Source organism: Sorghum bicolor, chromosome 5 (assembly GCF_000003195.3).
Source record: "Sorghum bicolor cultivar BTx623 chromosome 5, Sorghum_bicolor_NCBIv3, whole genome shotgun sequence".
NCBI lineage: Eukaryota > Viridiplantae > Streptophyta > Magnoliopsida > Poales > Poaceae > Sorghum > Sorghum bicolor.
In genome coordinates this window covers 17,174,934-17,191,280 of record NC_012874.2, presented here as the reverse complement: position 1 = coordinate 17,191,280, position 16,347 = coordinate 17,174,934, and the positions used below count along the sequence as shown (strand labels likewise).

Genomic DNA, 16,347 nt, shown 5'->3' with positions numbered 1-16,347 from the left:
GAAAGGGATGCTCTTATACACAGTAAGCAAAACCAATCGAAACTAGGCTATGAGACAAAACCAGACAAAACCAACTGGATAGAACAATAGATCAGATGAGTAAACACATAGTTGGAAACAAAAGGGATTAGGTTTAGACAAGAACAACGAGATCAGAAGGGGACGGAAGAGCTACAATAGTAGCTTAGAAGCTGAGTAAACAAAGCCAAAGGGGAGCACGACGGTTGAGAGATTAGGAGCAGCAAAAGCAAAATAGAACCGAATAAACAAAAGATCTGGAGAGGAAACACAGATTGGGATGGATTTGGATAGAGATCGGAAGGGTAGGGAAGAGGAACAGTAAAGTGGCTACAGGAGCCAGAGAGCTGGCATCCGCCCCCGCACGTGCGTATCTCTGTCGAGACTCTAAGGCCTTGTTTAGTTCGCGAAAATTTTTGGGTTTCGCTACTGTAACACTTTCGTTTTTATTTGACAATCATTGTCCAATCATGTACTCAAAAGATTCGTCTCACAAATTACAGATAAACTGTGCAATTAATTATATTTTTTATTTATATTTAATGTTTCATACATGTACCGTAAAATTCAACATGACGAAGAATCTTGAAAAAATTTGGGAACTAAACAAGGCCGCCTTAGTGGCCTAGCGGCAAGAGATGACAATGGTCATCCACCATCCCCACCTCCATATGAGTCGGTGTAGAAGGAGCCACAAACCTGACATGAGAGAGGTATCTAGGCTTCCCCTAAAATAAATTGCACTGTATTAATAAAATACTCCCTCCTCCTAAAATAAGTTTTCATCTCATTTTTCAAGGATCTATAAAAAATATTATGTACATTTGTATCTTCTAATATTCGTATTGTGAAATATATTCTATTATTAGTCTAATGATATGATACTTACTACACACCACAAACATTAATAGGTTGCTATACAAATTTAGTTATAAATTTTAAAAAACTTTGACTCCTCCATAAAGTGACATTTATTTTAGGACGAGAATAGGTGGAATAGCATATGGTTTGAACCTTGAAATCGTGTTATCCTCTTCGTCTAGGTGGCCCACATGCCACGATGGATTTAGATCGGATCTGCATGGAATCAAACACGAGTGTCACTATGTATCATATGTTCATTCAGATCCGGATATGGATGTAGATATTATCAGATACAAATGCAAGACCATTGATGTCTTGAATTTGGATTCGTATCGAGATATCTACTAGATTTTACAAATAGCACAGATCCATTTGCTTGCTGATAGTTTTAGTAGAACAAAATCATTATGGATATAGCTAGTATGATTATATAACCCCTGTAGACAATGACAACTCATAAAATAACATATTTAGTAAAGTTTTAGTAACTTCATATATTTGAAAAGTCAATAAACTATAAATACATTTATATCAATAAAAAGTTTAAAACATATAAAAATAATTTCATCAATATATAAGTAATGAAAGTACTTAAAACCATATCTTTAGCCATATAAAAATTATATATAATTAACTTTTATATATACTTAATAATAATAAAATTAGTATAATGTTATTAGTTGTATATATAATAAGTTTTTAATAGTTTAAATGATGCATCTTTTGTTATATTAAATTTGATATCATTTACACATTACTAATTAGGCATAGTTATTATTTTTAGGTGGCTTTACAAGATACTTTATTATTGCTTATAGATACAGATTATATTAGATATTTCATATTTTTAAATATAGATATGAAATTGGATAGAGAAATATTCTAAAAAAGGAATATGGGTACATCTATTTAATGGTTATATTAGAATCGTAGAATCGAAATACCAATTGATATTTCTATCACTTTCTTTGCACTGAATATAAGACATGCACATATTTCAAAACTCAACTTTGTTATCTTTGACTAACAAATAACCTAATTATATATAAAATACTATAGCTCAAATTATGACAGAGGAAGCAACTTTAAAATGCATCTATCTCTAGATAGAGCAGACTGCATCCGCACATTCACCACACCTGCACCAATTTATCTCATAGATTATTGAGAGATTCTATAATTTATTTTTTTATTAGTATTCGAACATTCATACGATATCCTCATGTAATACCATAAACTTTACGCATTAGAACTAAACAAGGAAAACATGCATGTGATCGTTGTTACTGTACGTCGGGACTGTGATTAAAAAAAATTTTTTTGCACGAGTATCATGGTTTGAACTTTGAAGTCGTTTTCGTCCGGATGGGCCACAGGAAAAGCAGACGGTATCCCAGTTCTCCACACGGCACCCGCAGTCCCGGCACCAATGAGGCAATGACTTGTCCACTCCTGCACTGCACCCGCCGCACGGCTTTTCGCGCGCCACCACCAGCTCTCCGCCATCCGATAGGCCCTTCCACGCTACGCGGCGCGCATCCGTCGCCTGCTGACCAGCCCATCAACTTTTCGCACGCTCGACTCGTTCACCCGCACCACTCGAACCGCCTGACGGTGGGCCACACCGGACCGTTGACCCCACACAACCAGTGAAACGCCGCAAGGCATGCAACCAGTGGGTCCCGCGAGCCAGTCACCCCACACGCTTTGTCGCTTCAAACCGTCGAGGGATTCATTCAAAACGGAATGAAAGCGAATCGAACCGCCACGTGTTCGCCTGGTTCCCTTCTTTCTTTCTTTCTCTCCACGACTCGCCCGCTCCTCTCTCTCTCTCCTTTCTCTGATTCTCTCCCGTCCTCGTCATCGTCTTGCTGCTCGAGCCGCGAGGCGATCGCATCGGAGACTCGGAGCCGGCAAAAACCCTAAGGGGAAGAAGGTTTCTGCAAGGAGGAGGAGGAGGAGGAGGAGGAGGAGGGAGATGCAGGGCGCCAGCCACATGCTCCTGGAGGAGCCCGTCCGCCTCGCCTCCGTCCTCTCCCCGGCCAAGCCCGTAAGCGCCGCCGCCGCCACCTCCATTTCTCTCTGTATTTCCTCCCCGCCCCCGATGGATCTCGCGCTTTATGCGCCCGTGTGCATCTACGCGTACGCACGGTGGTCTGCTCGAGTCGAACGAACCGCTTCGTGTGGATGTGGCGAGCCGTTTGTTTGGTTTGGTCGGTGGGTTGGCTGGATTCTATTTGGTGCGCAGAGAGGCGAGCAGAGTTCCGGGTTTGCCGAATTTGGGGCACTCCAGTTTTTTTTTTTTTTGAGTGATGCGTGTGATTAGTGCGCGCTGGCAATGGGGTTTATTTGTGGCGGCGTTGGATTTGTTGAAATGGTGTCAGATGTGAAATTGGGATTATTCGGTACGCGTTAATTTGGGCGATCACTTGTAATGGAACTTTGATTTGACCTGGTCTTGACTCTTGAGGATTAATGACGTTGCCTAACTGATTCGTTTGTGCTGTCCACCTGTGCAGAAAGTATTCCCATCCCTCACCAAGATTGTTGGCACGCTCGGGCCCAAGTCACACTCGGTTGAGGTTATTCAGGAATGTCTCACTGCTGGAATGTCAGGTTTGAGTTCAACAAGTTTATTGGTATTTTTCATTTATTTGAAATGAGATTAACTCTGATATTGTTGGTTATTAATTAATATTAGCTAATCTTAATAGTAATGGCGATATGTGTGTGTTTTGTTTTGCAGTTGCACGGTTTGATTTCTCAGGGATGGATGCTGCATATCACCAGGAGACCCTTGACAATCTGAGGAAAGCAGCACAGAATGCGAAGAAGTTGTGCCCGGTAAGTTGATTCCTGACATCCTCAGATTTGATTACTTAACATATCTGGGCATGTTTGGTCAAGTGTCTTTTCATGTGCAAACATTGCCTTGCCTGGGCCATTTGTTACTGGGTTGTCACCAGAAAGGAAATTGCCTAATGACCCTTTATGACTTTCAACTTATTTGGTGTTCTTATATTGGTTTGCTTGGTTAAGACAGTTTGAAAGGAACGCGTTTTTGTCATTTGAATTCAGTTTCTACTAGAAAACTTAGGGCGCAGCGGTGCTGCACCATCGATGTAGCCAGTGGTGATTTTATTTCTGTGGATGAATCTAAGTACTGAAAAAGAACCTTGACATTATCCAACTATAGTGCCTGCATTTATTCCTTGAAGCTCTGGATTCTAGTTTGATAATCTAGCCTGGAAAGTTTCCACGGAATCCAGGCTGTAATTTTACTTCTGTCTACTGTCTAGGCTGATTCAGATCCTTATGATTTGTCTAGACTCTAGAGAAATATAATCAGCACTAAGTGAATTGAATCAGGGAGCAAAACCCAACATTAGAAACACAAATGTACCAAATGCAAAGCACATGATTAAATTATTTGAGAATCTTACATGGAACATCATACAATGCAGTAGATCCGTTTGTTATGTGAAAATTTGGAAAAAAAAAACAAAAATGTTGTCTATAACCATGTAAGCATGTCCTGAACTTACTGTGCACTTTCATCCATGACAGGGTATTTTTTTTCATTTTAATTATCCAAAAAATATAAAATATAAATAAGAAGATTAAGACAGGATCAATTCCATATGCTCTTCAACTTTAGCGACACACGAGCATATTTGCTATGTCCTCACAGTATCCTTGATTTCCTGACCCGTTTGGAATAAACCCAGATATCACGGGTTGGGCCTTGTACCTGTCTATCTCTTAGGCTGACTTGGTGCTTCCTCTTCCTAGACCTGGCCAGCCTTCTCTTCTTCACCAGTGGGCAGCTGGTTCATCAGCTGACTGGAGGTCTAAATATGTTTCCCTTGAGTCTGAGCTCCAGAGGTGCAAAAAGAAACATGGAGTGGGAAAAAGAATAAAAGAACAATCAATAACAATTGTACATGTCTGATGATTCTCATGGATGTGAGAGTCTTCCTCCAGGATTGTTGTAAAAAATATGCAGCCAGATGCCTCAGGCATTGAGGATATCAAGGACACTGAGCTTCCTTCGAAATTCAAAGAACAAATGGGTACCATGAAGTTTTGGCTCCATTTTTTGTCATCTGTTGCTGACACAAATTCATTTCCTAGTATTCAATCTGACAAAAAAATCAACAGGAGAAAGTAAAAGTACATAGGATGGAAATCAGATAAATATTTCTATCTAGGAGTTTTTTTTGAAAGTAAGGGCAGGAGCTCTGCCTTTCAATTAAGTTAGTGAAAAAGAGTTTATGTACAAAGGAGAGAACAGCCAAGAACACACTCCTAAAAGGGTATTAAGAACCCTAGGAGCAAAGAAAACTCTTTCAGCAGGGGCACAGACAAGAGGTACTAAGCGAGAGAGTTGCTAGTGGGAAATTTTATATTGTATGACCTGTGCTGAGCCTGCATAGCCTTGTTGGAGTGAGTTCACGAGGCTTTGGATGTATGACAGTGGGCAAGGGACTCAACCGATCCGCAACTGAATGGATCACATAGTTTGTTTGCCTGACCTGACGATTAACAGGCTAGAGGGTGCCATGGCAACAGGAGCAGAGCTAGAATTTGAATGGGGGTGGGGGGCATGTTGTTCAAGATGACAAGGAATTATACATGATGAAATACATACACAACAAGAGCGTAGATAACAACCAAATAAATATTTATTTTAGGATAAAAAAGAAAGCTAAAAAAACCCTAGGTCTCTAACCTTGACCAGGTCAATCTAATTCTTAGGCTGAAAAAGAATAATGGTAATAACAAGAACAAAGGAGATGATATGAGAAGATAAAGGGAACACTAATCCTACATAATGTACATGCCGTTGCAGATAAATACGTAGGGATAACAAATGAGGAAATCACTAACTACATTTATTAACCAGCTAATTAGGGGTTTATATAGTGTAGTGACCAACCGGTAGGTTATTAAATTCACAACAATAACAATAGAAAAGGAGAAGAGAAGATAGTAAGAAGATTGATCCTAGGTTATATAGATACTACTAGAGATCAGTACAAAGGAAGAAACAAGATTTTTTGTCTTGAATAGAAAGGAGAGCTTTGCATCTTTGTAATAAAGAGAGAAAGAACTGGCCCCTTACAATCACCGCCACCTCACTCCGAGCCGAGCCATGAGGGGTTGAATTTTGCATGAACAGGACTTACTCTAAAGAAACAAGTGAGAGATGAGACCTGACCCAGAAAGAGCGAGGAAAAAAAACTAGGACAGCCCCAGCTCGTCTCCTTGAAAGCACTAATTAGCATAGTTAACTAGCAAATTGGAAACTAATTAGCTCTTTGAGGAGGGTACACTGTGGGGGGACCAGAACCTTGGGGGAGTGCCAGACTGCCCCTCCCTCCACCACTGTGGCACTACTGGGTGCCTGCTTTTTGTTTCCTATTGAGATGTAAAGACTGGTGGTTGACCATGTTATTACAGTGACAGTGATAGCTGTTAACTAAGTTTGATCTTCAAATAGGCACTTTGCATATGTAAAATTGTGAATGCTTACAAAATACAAATGACATTACGTTGATACTGCTGTATAGTATAGTTAGTTTCTTTTGAATGTTTTTTTTTTGCCTGTTCTAGGCTTTGTTTTTCTCATGCTTCTCCTTACTTTATGTTGTTAACTATAGAAATTGTACAAACCTTTTCCTGACACACAGGTCTTTTCCTAATTCCTATTAATAATGTTTGCTATGTTGAAGTTTTCTTGTTTGTTATTCCATGCTTGTCATATATATGGGATGACCCAAACTTTTAAAATAGGGTTTTCATCAAAACTAAGTGGCAAATAATGGAGCTTCAAGCTTAGGTAGGTGTAGGTAACATTAACTAAAGAATATTTATTCCGCTATCTTAAAATTAGTCAAATTTACGACTTGTGTTATGCTGTCAGACTTTCTTGAAATGTGTCTGGACTTGCGTATTTTTCCTGAAGTAACTGGAGAAATTTCTTTCCAATGGTTACTTTGTCAATTTGAGAATCATATAATTATTTTCTTTGTAAGTTTCTGCTCTGATTATGTTCCCATGTGGTTTTTTTTTTCCTTGCAGCTTTTCTTGAGATAGAGAACTGTGATTCTTTCTCTTTTCAGATTTGTATGCCTTCTCGTTGTTGCATTTTGGTTAGCCTTTTGTGCATTATTCTTCTAATTATATTAGACTGATGCACAATGCTTTTGTTTTCCACTGTTGAGATTGATGCTGAGAGGCATATCTTATCAACATCTAACTTGACTTACTATACATAGGTAATGCTGGATACTCTGGGTCCAGAAATTCAGGTTCAAAATTCCACTGGTGAGCCAATTGAGTTGAAAGCTGGGAATCATGTTATCATAACTCCAGATATTTCTAAAGCTCCCTCTGCTGAGATCCTACCAATTAAATTTGGTGATCTTGCAAAAGTAAGTGAATAATGTGGATTACTTAAATATGTATTATTATTTTCTCTCCACATTTCTATTTGATGGGTTTCTTCTGCCTTTTGTGACTCCTGATATAATTTCAGGATATTTTGTGCAATAATAGGAAATAGAAAATTAATTAAATTTCCTGTTGTATCAGTAAAAAAAACTATTTTTAAACATTTGTATATAAGTTCATGCTCTTATTTGCTGGTACATTTAACTGCATTGCCCTTTCTGTGAATTCAGGTTGTGAAGAAGGGTGATACTCTTTTTATGGGCCAATATCTCTTCACAGGAAGTGAAACAACTTCTGTGTGGCTAGAAGTACGTGGATTTTAATTTCTTCTCAAGTAAATGCCATTTTGCAGTTATCGGTTCCTTATATGTTGTAATTTGCAGGTTGTGGAGACTTCTGGGGAAAATGTAAATTGTCTAGTGAAGAATGCAGCTACGCTTGCTGGCCCCATTTTCACTTTGCATGTTTCACAAGTTCACATCAGTTTGCCTACTTTGAGTGAATATGATAAACATGTAATATGGACCATCTTTAAATTTCTTTACATAATATTGAGTTTTATATTGCCAATATTGCCTTTTACTTTACATGTTATCTGTTCAAATCCAAATTGTGCCTGTAACTTATTTTGAACAGAAACCTAGTTCAATTGCATGTCTTGTGTTATTATTTTATATTTTCATTTGATTAAGCTTTTGAAGCTATCTCTCACCAAAACTCAACAACATAAATTTATGGTTACTTGAAGAAATCGGTTGTGTTTTCTGCTTAAGCTGTTACATGTTACTTCGTATTAAATAATAATTTGTTCTGTGGTCATTCTGCATGTGGACACAAATATCATGCCACATATGAACAGGAATACAGGATGGACTTGTAAAGGCATGTTTTTTCAATCTGCATGTGAATGCAATCTCTAGTTGCTGATTCATCAATCCTCATAGTTAAACACTGAATTCTTGAAAGATTACTGTGTTATTTATTCCCATGTTGTGTTTTGAAGGCACAAGTCTTTGTATATGTGCATGTTTATACTATTATATCTTTCCAAGGTTGTCCTGAGGACAGTTTTCTTGCAATAGGTCATTTCAACTTGGGGTTCATGTAACAGCGTTGATATTATATCACTTTCCCATACCCGCTGTGCTGAAGATGTCAGGGAGGTGAGTTTTCTTTCCTATTTTTCCCAGTCTTGTGCTTGAATTAAACATCCATGTTATTGCTGATTTCCCTCCTACTTCTTGGTTTTTGTTTTATGATTCCTTTTAGTGTAGCATTTATCTGATGCGTCCATATGATGATGATTCCTTCAACAAAATTTCAATTGAAATAAGCAGTGTCTGTAAAGTATCAACCCTCGTATATAGTTTTATTCAAGGAACATCAACTATTCACACAACTCGGAAGATAATCAATAACTCAGATGCTTCTCTAAGTTAATTGAAGTACATAGGGTAAATAGTTGAAGAAAAGATAATAATCCACATAGAGGCTTGTACATAAAAACAAATGATAAGTCGATCAACTTTGTTTGATCTTCGCACATCATGAATGCTATGCCAGTGCATTACTATTTCTCAATTCATCTGAACGCGTAGTCTTGGCACCACAGTAAGCTTTTGGTGCTTGTTTTCTTGGCATACAGAACCTGAGTTATTGAAGTAATTTATGAAAGTGTGGAAACTCTGCTGATCTCAGATATCCGTGATTTGCAGCTCAGAGCCTTTTTACAATCACATGCCCTTCCTGACACACAAATATATGCGAAGATTGAAAATTCTGAGGTAAACATCATGCTTTTATGAAGATACTGCAACCAGTTTGTTTCAATGCTTTTCTGATTATTGCATTGTGCTTTTCATGTTAGGGTTTGGATCATTTTGATGACATTCTCAAAGAGGCGGATGGCATCATTATTTCTCGAGGAGACCTGGGAATTGACCTTCCTCCAGAAAACGTAAGTTCTAATCTTGTATAAATTCCCAATTTACCCATGTCCCTACCATTTTATCAAATATGTACATATTCATTCATGTACATCAATGATGCCTGAGTATGGCAATTATTAAACAATACACGATATAATATAAGATAAACTCCAATGTTCTGGTCTGAAATTCTGTATTGACATGCTTACCGTTCCAAAGTTTAAATGACTCATTTAGGGTGTCCTTGGTTTGAGGAACCACTCCATCTTAGATGAGGTAGTCCATCTGCATCAGAGTTCATCCCTTAAATTTTGGTGGAATCACCCATTTCCTCATTCTTGTACTGATTATTAGATTGTGAGGTTGATGTGGTGGAGCATCAACTCATAATATTCCACTAAACAATACAAAAAACCGAGTGAGAAGATGATGGACGACCTCATTCCTCAAACCAGATACACCCTTAGTTCTTACGGGTGAAAGGAACACCTGGAAATACTGCTACAACCTTTGCTTTCCTGTGCAGAGTTTACACAAACGTTGTAACTGCAAATCATTCTTGCTATTTGTCATAACATGTTACTTTTGACACTTTCAGGTTTTCATGTTCCAAAAGAAAGCTATTCATAAATGCAATCTGGAGGGTAAACCTGTGATCATCACTCGAGTTGTGGACAGCATGATTGACAATCTACGCCCTACCCGTGCAGAGGCAACTGATGTTGCAAATGCTGTCCTAGATGGTGAACATTTTTACTACATTTGTACCACTTTGTGAATGTCATTCTTATTGCTTGTGCTGTTCTCCAGGCACTGATGGCATTTTGCTTGGTGCGGAGACATTTCGAGGGCTTTATCCTGTTGATGCAGTGAGTACTGTGGGGAGAATATGCGCAGAAGTATGTCTCTATTTAAGAAGAAACTATAATAGAACCATTCAACCGTCTGAAATACTTGACTAATCAATGATATAAATCCTCTAGGCTGAGACTGTGTATAATCAGCCACTTCAATTCAAGAAAGTAATGTGGCATGTAGGTGACCCAATGCCCCATGAGGAATCTGTGGCATCAGCAGCGGTAAATACTATCAATTCATTGGAATGAACACAAGTTTTCTTATCTGTAAAACATTAGTGATTGATCATTACTTGCTTTTTTAGGTTGGTTCTGCAATCAAGGTAAAAGCTGCTGCAATTGTTGTGTTCACATTCTCAGGGAGAGCTGCGAGGTGCTCCACTTTATTCCATGATCAGTAGACACATTTCCATCGTACAGAGCAATCAATTCATTTTATGCTTATCTGTCCACAGGTTAATTTCTAAGTACAGGCCAACAATGCCAGTTTTAGCAGTTATCTTCCCACGTGAAGGATCTGATCCATCAAAGTGGCGTTCTTATGGCACAACACAGGTAACTTGTATATGTCTCTGATTCTGTTGAGTTTCATGCTTCCACAGTCTTCTGGTTGTCATGAAGCAGGATCAGCGAACTTGTGTGTAACCATTATTAAATCACTTTCAGGCAAGGCAATGTTTCGCAGTGAGAGGCGTGTACCCTTTGATGGGGAGTACAGATGAGGTATGTGAGCAATTTGTTCTTTTTTTTTCCCTAACATTAGAGCGATATGTAAACAAAACATATGGCTAACCATGCATGGTTAATCTCCAATAGGCTGAAACTGGTGGACTAACAAAGGAAGAGTATGGGATAAAACTTGCGGTGAGCTATGGTCGGTCAGTTGGCATAGTGAAGCCTTTCGACAGGTTGATAATCTTTGAAAAGATTGGTGATTCTTCTGTTGTCAAGATCATCGAGTGTGAAGGTTAAGCATTAGATACCTACAACCCATGCTATAGTTTCATGTATGGCATGGGATTTCAGATACCTCCAGTTTTCTCAATTATTTAACCAATGATAACTAGATAGTACAGAATGCACCAGATATCTTGTTAGGCGATATTGCCTCCTTTTTCCTTCAGATTTTGTATCTTTAGATGCAATAATCCATGATGTCACAGATTTATACTGGAACTATGATTTGATAGCAAATATAGGATTGTTGGCACCATACCTTATTGTATTTGACATCACATGACGCACTGCATAACATCCGAAAAGACAATCTTAGGACATTAACCTATACTGTTGTCTATGGTACACTCCTGCAACTGCGATCAGTACTGCTCCTTGAAGTACACAGCATAGATGATGCTGCAGATTGAGATGATGATGATGACGATATCAAAGGTGAGCGCAGTCATGGCCTGGTCGCTGAGCTCCATGTTCTTGCCACCGAGGCGGTCAACCATGTCCGGCACGGACTTGTAGTTGATGATGTCCTGCTCGTAGGGGTCTTCGAGCCTGGACCTGAGCTGCTGCAGGCGGCGGCTCTCGGCCTCCTGTGCCAGCGTCCAGTCGTAGAAGCGCCGCGTCTCCTCCTTGCTCAGCACGTTGTACACCTCCCGCAGGCGGATGAACTTCTGCGACGCCACCTTGAGCGGCAGCGTCGTCGTGTCCGGGTGGTACTCCTTGGACAGCCGCCGGTACGCTGCCTTGATCTCCTCGATGTCCGCCTCCGGCGCTATCCCCAGGAACCTGGGTTGGGTCAAGTCGTGTTACATGTGTTTATCCACTGATTTTGCAGTTTGAGTCATGGAGTCGCCGTTAGGAACATATTGACATGATGATGACAGTAACCTCGAACAGAGGTTTGGTGCTTAATTCCAACAAAAGATACAACACAACTGGGTGGCAACAAGATTGAGTGGATTTGCAAATTTGAATTATGATTCAGAAAGACAGATGACAAGAGTCTGATGAATTGGGACGGCGGACAAATTTATGCTTCAGTTTGGGTTGGAAATGAACTCAACTGGTAGTGAGACTCGGACGCGTTGTTGATGAGGTCGGCGAACCTCCCTCCCAGCGGCTCGTTCTTGCTGCCGCCGCCACTGCCGCCGCCTTCCTTCTTGGCATTGCCTCCTACCCACCCTTCGTCAGGGTTGGACCAGTGTATCCTCGTGTCCACCGTCTTCTTCTTCCCTGCTGGTCCCGCGCCGTCCGCCGCCGTCGCTGGAGTCGGTTCGGCGCCGGGGTTGCTCGCAGCGGCAACGACGACGACTGCGTTGGTGCGCCGCTGCTGGTGCCGGTGGAGGAAGGGCGTGAAGGTGGGCGAGGCCGTGGACGCTGCCATGGGAAATGTGTGTCAGCGCAGGCAGCATTCGAAGGTGTGGAGGGGAGTTGGGAGGTTGATGAGTCTCGTACATTGGAGCTGTGGTAGCACGGCCGTGAGGTGTCGCTGTCGACTTAGCCAATGGCCACGTAAAAAGAAACGGTAGCTGTAGCTCGAACGAAAAACTGCAGAAATTCTCTGCCGCACACGAACAATGGCGTCGTCAGTTAAGATTGCACAGCACGCAATTGAATTCATCCACATAAATATCCTGATCTGCTGCTGTTATGGAAGGGGAAAAGTGGTAAAAAAACAAAAAGGAAAACATGGAGATGCGGGGGATCGAACCCCGTGCCTCTCGCATGCAAAGCGAGCGCTCTACCATTTGAGCTACATCCCCAGGATGAGTAAATGTCACTACTACACTATAGTAATGAATAATTTGTTAGAAAATGAATAATCATAGAAAATCATGCAGAAAGTTCAGAATGGAGAAAAGGTAACATTTCATCTTGCTAGATTCCACCGTATTAACCATACATATGTGCTATGTCTATCAAATAACACTGGTCCAAAAACAAAGGGAGATTGGTGTTTTTCACCCTACTTTGAAGGTCAATTATGATATTACCCTCATCTTTTCAACTTTGCGATTTTACCCTCGTTTTTTAAATCCTGAATCTGAAGCCACCGTTCGCCCTGGCTCTAGACTATGTTAACCGAAGTACGAATAAATGAATTAAATAAAAAGAATAAGTGCAAAAAAAATTAAAAGCCAATACTACCCTGACCTCATCCTAACCCTCCTCGCTTCCGTCGATGGTTGATTAACCATGTACAACTTGTTGAACTTTGCTTAGATTTGAAATATTTGCAATTTTATTATGTAAAAATTCTTTCAAAATTTTTTCTTAATATTTGATGCCAAAATAGAGGTTGAATTCACAGAGTACTCAAAAACCTAGGGGCAAGTTCACATGGGAAAAGTAGTCTTTTGTAGCCGAACTGACACCGTTAACTCCTCTAAACAAAGCAGGTTAAACTCTGCCTTCGTTTTGAGAAGTGGCAGGGGCAAAATTGTAATGTTAAATAAATGAGTGCAAAATCACAATTAGAATTCAAAATGGGGGTAAGAACACAAGAGCCCCAAAAACAAACTACAGGTTACTTATGCGTCACACACTCGCACTATCATATTAACCTGATACTCCATCAGTTCTAAATTGCAAGTTGTTCTACTATTTTAAGATACATAGCTTTTGCTACGTACTTAAATATATACATATAATGTATCTAGATATAGAATAAAAATTATATATCTAGAAATAATATCAGAATGACTTATAATTTAGAATGGAGAGAGCTTTTTCTTACGAGTACACAGACACGCTCACATACACGAGCGCACATTCACCCCTCTGAACCCACGCATGCACACCATATCCCTATGAGCACCTCCGAAAAATCGAGTTAGACCGATAAATCTCGAGATTGACAAAGTCACCACAGGCACCTCGCTGTCGGCGGGCATATCTCCTACCACTGAAAGGATAGTGCCGTTAAATCCTGGAATAAATTCAGAAAAATACGAGCATCCGTGTCAAGTCGGGGACTTGAACCTAGGTGGGTAAGTTCCACCACAAGGAACCCAACCAGCTCATTTGTGATCAATTCGCGGAGAGAGAATTATTTACACTTACCACAATTATAGTGTCACATATTTTTAAGGCTCATCAATATTTACACACCAAAAGTGAGAATGAGAATAACGTGCTTAAATATTCAAGCCTTGACCTAGGGCCATACATGAGAATAACGTGCCCCACACACTAGGCTAATGGTGGACTAATTTTTAGCTAAACTTCTAACTAGTTGGTAGTCCACTAGTTAGCACAATCTAGCTAATTATAATTTACTAGGACGGGCAACTAATCTTCAAAAAGTCAAACATACCTCTCCCTAGTCTTTACGTGCAGGTAGGCAAGGGCATAAAGGTCTTTGCTTGTATAGTACTATCCAATAGTCCTAGCATCCAAACAACATATGACTAATCTTTACCCAACTAACCATAAGCCAACTGACAACTAGTTCTAGTGCTAGTCTGGACTAACAGACCTTGGTGCTAGTCTTAGTCCATCCAAACAGGACCTAATGCATGCCTAACTTTAAATTGCTTACTTGGATCAGAAGTCGATTACCACAAAAATCTCAGAAGCAAGCTCTAGAAGAACTCGATCCCATAGAGTACAAGCCATGGAGGTAGCACCAACGGGCTAGAACTCCTTCAAAACTCTTCTCTCTCACTCTATTTTTCTACCTCTAATACAAGACTAGATCCTATGCAGGACTAATCTTCTCTTGATTGCTAGCCTAGATCCTGGTGGAAATATGAATTAGGGTTTCTGGCTCTTCAGCTCTCAGGATCTAGCTTGGATTTTCTCCAAGGGGGGTGCAGGTCTGTATTTATAGCACCGAGGGTGGAATGTGAGCCATTGGATCAAACCTCATATTCTATGATATTGATCTATTTTGATTACTTATACAAGGTAGGTTGACGGTTCATGATGTACATTAACTACCATCAACAGTTATTAATATGGTGATGGACTTTCTAAATAGGGGACAGCTACCTGAAGGTATCAATCAGACAACAATTGTGCTCATTCCCAAGAAAAGAAATCCCTAGGACCTAAAGAATCTTAGACCAATTTCGTTATGCAATGTCATCTACATGATTTGCTCTAAAGTTCTTGCTAATAGACTTTGGGTTTTCTTGGATGAGATTATCTCTAGAGAACAAAGTGCTTTCGTTCCGAGTCGGCTGATCACTGACAATGTACTGGTCGCATATGAGAGTGTATGCATTATCTGTAGAGGGAGAAAGGGAAATCGAGGGAATGTGCAATTAAATTGCATATGGCGATACAACTGGGTTGAATGGAGCTATTTGGAAGGGATTATGCTTCGATTGGGTTTTTCTGATGAGTTTGTGAATACCGTAATGAGGTGTGTAACTTTGGTGAGCTTCTCCGTATGAGTGAACGGAAATCTCTCGAACCCATTACGACCAACTAGGGGGATTCGTCAAGGCGACCCAATTCCCCCATATTTATTCCTTCTTTGTTCAAAAAGGTTATCATGCATGTTGAAGTCAGCTGGGCCTCTATTTCTCTCAAGAGGAGTTAGAGTTGGAATCCATGACCCTTGGATTTCACATCTCCTCTTCACGGATTACTGTATTGTATTCTCATAAGCGTCGCAAATAGGGGCTGAACGACTTCAAGATATATTGGAGATTTATAGTAGAGGATCAGGGCAGCTTGTGAATAAGGACAAGTCGGCTGTTTTCTTTAGCTCTAATTGTGACGCTGATGCTAAGTAAGTGGTGCGGAATGTCCTACAAATTGAAACTGAAGCATTAGTGGAAAAGTACCTGGGCCTTCCAACGCCTCTCAGGTGATCAACGAAGGAGGCTTTTGAACATATATGCCGAATAAAATCAAGGATAAAGTCCATTTTTAGCCCCTCAACTATTGGTCGAGTTTAATTTTAGCCCTCAACTACAAAACCGTCTGTTTTGCACCCTCAACTATCAAAACCGGTCACTTTTAGCACACGAAGAGAGGACAGGACGGTTTTGAGCACTTTGAGCGGTTTTTCCTTTTTCTTTTCTGTGGTTAAACCTGTGAATTTTATAGTGAATTGTTTGAGCATGGTAAATTCATCAAATTTTTTGGGTAGCCTTGTCATGATGTTTTCTATGAAGGAAAAATATGAAACTATAAAAATAAGTAATGTTTTTATGCTAAAAAATTAGCTCTTTTAATTAATAAATGTATGTTCTGATTTTTGTAGGATAATATATATATCCTATGATCATGGTGCGGTGGTTGAGCAGCATAGTATT

The 16,347-nt window shown here is 39.9% G+C and overlaps 2 protein-coding genes and 1 non-coding gene across 3 annotated transcripts; 1 reads left to right on the top strand and 2 right to left on the bottom strand.

The window, feature by feature from the left end:
• On the top strand, nt 2,861-11,336 carry LOC8071699 (pyruvate kinase 1, cytosolic). Its single transcript, XM_002450608.2, has 16 exons — nt 2,861-2,932; nt 3,402-3,498; nt 3,629-3,726; nt 7,164-7,319; nt 7,569-7,646; nt 7,722-7,853; nt 8,421-8,501; nt 9,054-9,122; nt 9,206-9,295; nt 9,865-10,009; nt 10,077-10,165; nt 10,250-10,345; nt 10,429-10,496; nt 10,579-10,678; nt 10,790-10,846; nt 10,940-11,336. The coding sequence occupies exons 1-16, from the start codon at nt 2,861-2,863 to the stop codon at nt 11,093-11,095; spliced, it is 1,584 nt and encodes a 527-aa protein (XP_002450653.1). The 3' UTR covers nt 11,096-11,336.
• Nucleotides 11,213-12,560, bottom strand: LOC8071698 (NAD(P)H-quinone oxidoreductase subunit T, chloroplastic). Its single transcript, XM_002449329.2, has 2 exons — nt 12,142-12,560; nt 11,213-11,863 (listed from the first exon to the last, which is right to left on the bottom strand). Exons 1-2 carry the CDS (start codon nt 12,459-12,461, stop codon nt 11,443-11,445), a joined length of 741 nt encoding a protein of 246 aa, XP_002449374.1. The 5' UTR covers nt 12,462-12,560; the 3' UTR covers nt 11,213-11,442.
• On the bottom strand, nt 12,768-12,840 carry TRNAA-UGC. The gene has a single exon. It is a non-coding gene; the product is annotated as a tRNA-Ala (tRNA).